The 4,210-nt window shown below is 40.0% G+C and overlaps 1 protein-coding gene across 1 annotated transcript; it reads right to left on the bottom strand.

The window, feature by feature from the left end:
* Positions 1-2,101: 2,101 nt before the first annotated feature.
* Positions 2,102-2,803, bottom strand: LOC137980534 (kelch-like protein 3). The gene has a single exon (XM_068827991.1). The coding sequence runs from the start codon at positions 2,801-2,803 to the stop codon at positions 2,102-2,104; it is 702 nt and encodes a 233-aa protein (XP_068684092.1).
* Positions 2,804-4,210: the final 1,407 nt, after the last annotated feature.

Raw genomic sequence — 4,210 nt, 5'->3', positions numbered from 1 at the left:
TACGGCAAGTTACATGTGTACGATTGACAACTGATTCCTTCTCGCAAAAAGGCCAATTTCTGTCACTTTAACTATTGTAATCAATGCAGAAAATGCCTGAGAAAGCTATTATGGACATTTGTAAGTAGAGACCCAAATTTATGAGTCTACTCTTCACACACTTTAATTGTAATGATCAGTGATTGAAGTATATGTACTGTATTTTTTTTTGGTTGCCATGAAAGAGTATAAAGAGACACATCTGAAAAAAATTATTTGATGGGACAGCAGGGAAAGGTCCTTTACAGCAGACAAAAATGCTTAGCAGCCAATTCTGCCTCCTCAGCCAGTTATGGTTTGATGTATTTGGGGATCTCTCCTTGCAGACTTGTTATAGTTTTGTGGTTTATCTGAAATGTTTTAAAGCTTTTTTTGTTTTTAAATTTAAAACAAGAACCCAATCCAAAGATTTTGGCAGGAGTTAAATGTTTAGGTTCATGCAATAAAAAAATGTAACTGCTTTGAAATCTGTAGTCTATTTTTTTTTGTCTGTGAGCTATGGTAATAACTGTTAATAGCTTGACTACAATGGATTTTTTGTAGTTTCCAGCACATTTCTGATTTGCTGGAATATTATTTTACAGGAGCAGGATATGATAACCTTGTTTCTTGTGTTCCATGTGTGCACTAGTACTTCTATTTCTCAGTGAGTTCAAGCTATTTTTCTGACCTTGTTCAAATGCAAGCATTAGGCATGAGATGTGTAATTCCTATTACAATACTATTCCATAAATGTTTAGAGGCTAGTCAAAGCCTATTTACATCCTATAGTATTTCTATGTAAGTGCTATGTACATGCAATTTTTGCTATGGACCCTCAATTTCAGTTAGTAGGTAGATTCTATTTACACTATAATGTAAATGCTATGAAACAGTTATGTTTGTCCTACATGTATTTCCAGTTTTTTACCGCTATGTAGAGGCTATTTGTAGCCTATTTACACCCTATGTTATCACTATGTAAGTGTTGTATGTAACTATGTATACACTATATGTGTTGTGTATTTTCTGTTTCGAATCTATGTAGAAACTATGTTGAAACTATTTTTATTTTTGGACAAAAAACTGTCCCATAACATAGCCTTTACATATGCTATGTAAAGGTTCCATTTGACTAGCTAAAACATAGCATTTCCTTTCAAAATATATAGATGAGGCATAAAGTTTGACGACACACCTTGAGGTCACTCATGACTTGCCATTCATTAGTTGATGGGTCATATACCTCACAAGACTTCAATACTGTATGATGTCCCCCAATACCGTTTATGCCACCTGCTATGTAGATTTTGCCATTCATGGCTGCTCCAAAAGCATTATATCTTGCCTCATTCAAAACTGCAACCTTCTCCCATGTGGCCAAAATAGGATCAAACCTTTCCACTGTTCCAGATAATTGGAAAAAAGTATCATATCCCCCTACTAAGTAAAGATGTCTTTTATCACTGACTAAACAAGCTCCATAATAGCGAATAGTTGGTGGATCAGCCACAGCCTCACAAAACATTCTCATCAAGCTTATATAGAAAAATGTTGTCACTAAATAATGCATAAATCCAACCATCTAGAACTGATAAACAAGAACAAACATCACTTTCATGTTTTCCTTCAACTGCCACCCAGGAATTAGCGGGGGAAAGAAAGTATTCTATTACTCGAGATTTTCCTGGTCCAACACGCTGTCCCCCGAAAATGCAGATTTTATTTCTGTATTGAACAACAGCATGACTTTGATGTTCAAATAACATGTCTGGGAACTGATACCAAATGTCTTTCAGCGGTAGATAGCATAAGGCCGTCCTACCACCACAAACAAAAATCACATCTATGTATTTCTCCAAACACTTCCTGGGTGGCTTGGCAGCATCTTCACAGAAGGGATCAAAAAAGCACTCCATGGATCTCAACCCAAAATTCAAAGTCTCCTTGCTTGTTGCTACCAGTTCTTCATTGACCAATTCGTTGAAAAGAAATTTGCGAGATATGGATTTCAAACGTATTTGACTCAACAATTCACGAAAGTTGCTTTCTCGTTCACTCTTCTTGTGAGTCACCCAGTTAACTATTCCCAAAAAATTTCTTCCTCGGAGGTGACAGTGACATCATCACTGGAAACCCATTTCATGACTTGCGCAATTTCGAGCTTCAGGAAGTCGTCTGTTTTCATGACTGAACTGAAATTTGAGTAAATAAACCCACGGGACTCCCCAATTAATTCGAAACACTGATATTTGTCGCCAAAGTAATTATTGAAAATGCAGTTTTCAATTGTAATGTTTTCCTCCAAAACATCACAAGCCAAAGTTTTCAAACCTGGTAAGAGAAGATAATCTGCTGCTGCCACTAAGTCGTGGGCGTTCTCCTTGGTGACTGCAACATTACCAGTGTAAATGTATTTAAGAACTTCTTCCATGACTGACCCCGTTGCTTCTTCAAGTTCTATCCTGATGAACTGTTCCTTCGCCTCTCTCATGTCACTGACCAAAAGTGAAAGAAAAAACGGACTTGCTGCTGCTAACACAAGTCTGTGACCTTTAAACTCTTTGTCTTTTACTGCAACTGTTACATCCAAGAAACTCTCTTTTCTTCTCAGAGCATCCAGACGATAGATAAGTTCCTGACAGTGTTTTGATGGATCTGATGGCATTGGCTGTGAAAGGTCCGCCATATTGGAATCCGATGCGGAAGTGTTCAAATCTTCGATTTCGTACTCAGCTACTTCTACGTCTTCTTCCATACCAATACTCGCAGAACTTTGAGACATGATAATGCGTTGGTTAAGAAATTTTTAAAAAGTTAGGACTACTTATGTTACAAGAGAAGAAACTACAGAAGGTGTGATCACCAGCCTCAAACCCAGTCCGTCTCTCTGTCAAGAGGCCTGTGTACATGCGTCAACGTAAACCCCCACCCTCTCTCCCTACACCCTGGAAGAAGGTGGGAATTAGTTGGGAAAGTAAAGGGATTTAAGACAAAATACAGGCCCCAGGTGGTGGGGGATTGGTAACTTTCGTTTTAAGCAGCCCGGGGAATAGTCTCCTTCGCAACCGTCTATCGGGTTGTCACGCTCCCTCCTCCCTTTCGGGGGAGCTTTGCGTGACACCCCGAAAGACGGCTGCGAAGGAGACTGCCCGGACAACAGGTGGGAATTTCTAACTGAGCCCGCTTATTTGCGCTCCATATCGGCCGGGGTGGTAGAAGATAAAGAAATAACTGCTTTTAAGGCGTAGGCTGTCTCGTGCAACCTCTTGAGAGGGTCGTTAAGTTGTGCATTCTCAGCCTTGTTTCTCCCAAGACTGTAAAAAGGCCATATTGTCTATGGGCACATCCACACGCGCATTGGTAACGAGGGTTTTCCCAAATGAGGCTTTTCCCAGCCTGCAATGTAATAACAAAGGCGAGCGTTTCTTTGACAAAAATCGCAAGAGATCTGCTATCGCCCACCCAATAGTTCCGAATTTCAAAAGGCGGCATGCCCGGTGACAGGATGAAGCCTTCCCAACCAAAATCTGAAGCATCAGAGGAAATCTTCACCACAACTGGGTTTTTATTAAGCCAAGGGAGACAACCCTCCCAAGAGTCGAGGAAACTCCGTTGTTGTTTTTTTTTTCCTTTCTAAGTCTCTCGTCACTCGAACTAAACGTGACGCCAGCGGTGGTCGGAAAATATTTTAAGCGTAGAGCAAAGAAGCAGGGTCTGCAATACAAAAGGAAGATATTTTACCAGCCAGTCGCTAAGGGTCTTCACTGAATGAGACCTCTCAGTTGGCTAAGATGTGGTCACGTAAAGTTGCGAACCTAAGCTTTTCATCCTCCGGTAAAAGGAAAGCGCAAAGTTGAAAGTCAACCAAAAATCCAAGGAATCTAGCGACTTTATCCCTTAGAAATAAGGGCCACAAAAGCTCCACTTTTCTCCTCGGTTATTGAAAAAACCCGAGGGTTTGTTCCGCCTGAGGTTCAAACTCACGACCTCCCAGATGATAGCTTGTTGCCTAAAGAACCAAACCAACAATGTGTCGCCTTTCATAAAAACTTTAAAGTGCTTCTTTTAATAAAGGGTGATTTAGACAGCACGATTTGGTTACGAATTTCTAATGCAAGTAGCTTATACCACGACTTAACCACAAATAGTGTCGTAAATCAGACCTACGACAGAACTGAAAAAAATGCAA

This window comes from Montipora foliosa, chromosome 12 (genome assembly GCF_036669935.1).
Source record: "Montipora foliosa isolate CH-2021 chromosome 12, ASM3666993v2, whole genome shotgun sequence".
Classification (NCBI taxonomy): domain Eukaryota; kingdom Metazoa; phylum Cnidaria; class Anthozoa; order Scleractinia; family Acroporidae; genus Montipora; species Montipora foliosa.
This window is presented reverse-complemented; position numbering and strand designations above follow the sequence as displayed.

What these genes read in the sequence shown, in the direction of transcription:
- LOC137980534 (XM_068827991.1), bottom strand. Translation starts at nt 2,803, where the DNA reads ATGTCTCAAAGTTCTGCGAGTATTGGTATGGAAGAAGACGTAGAAGTA.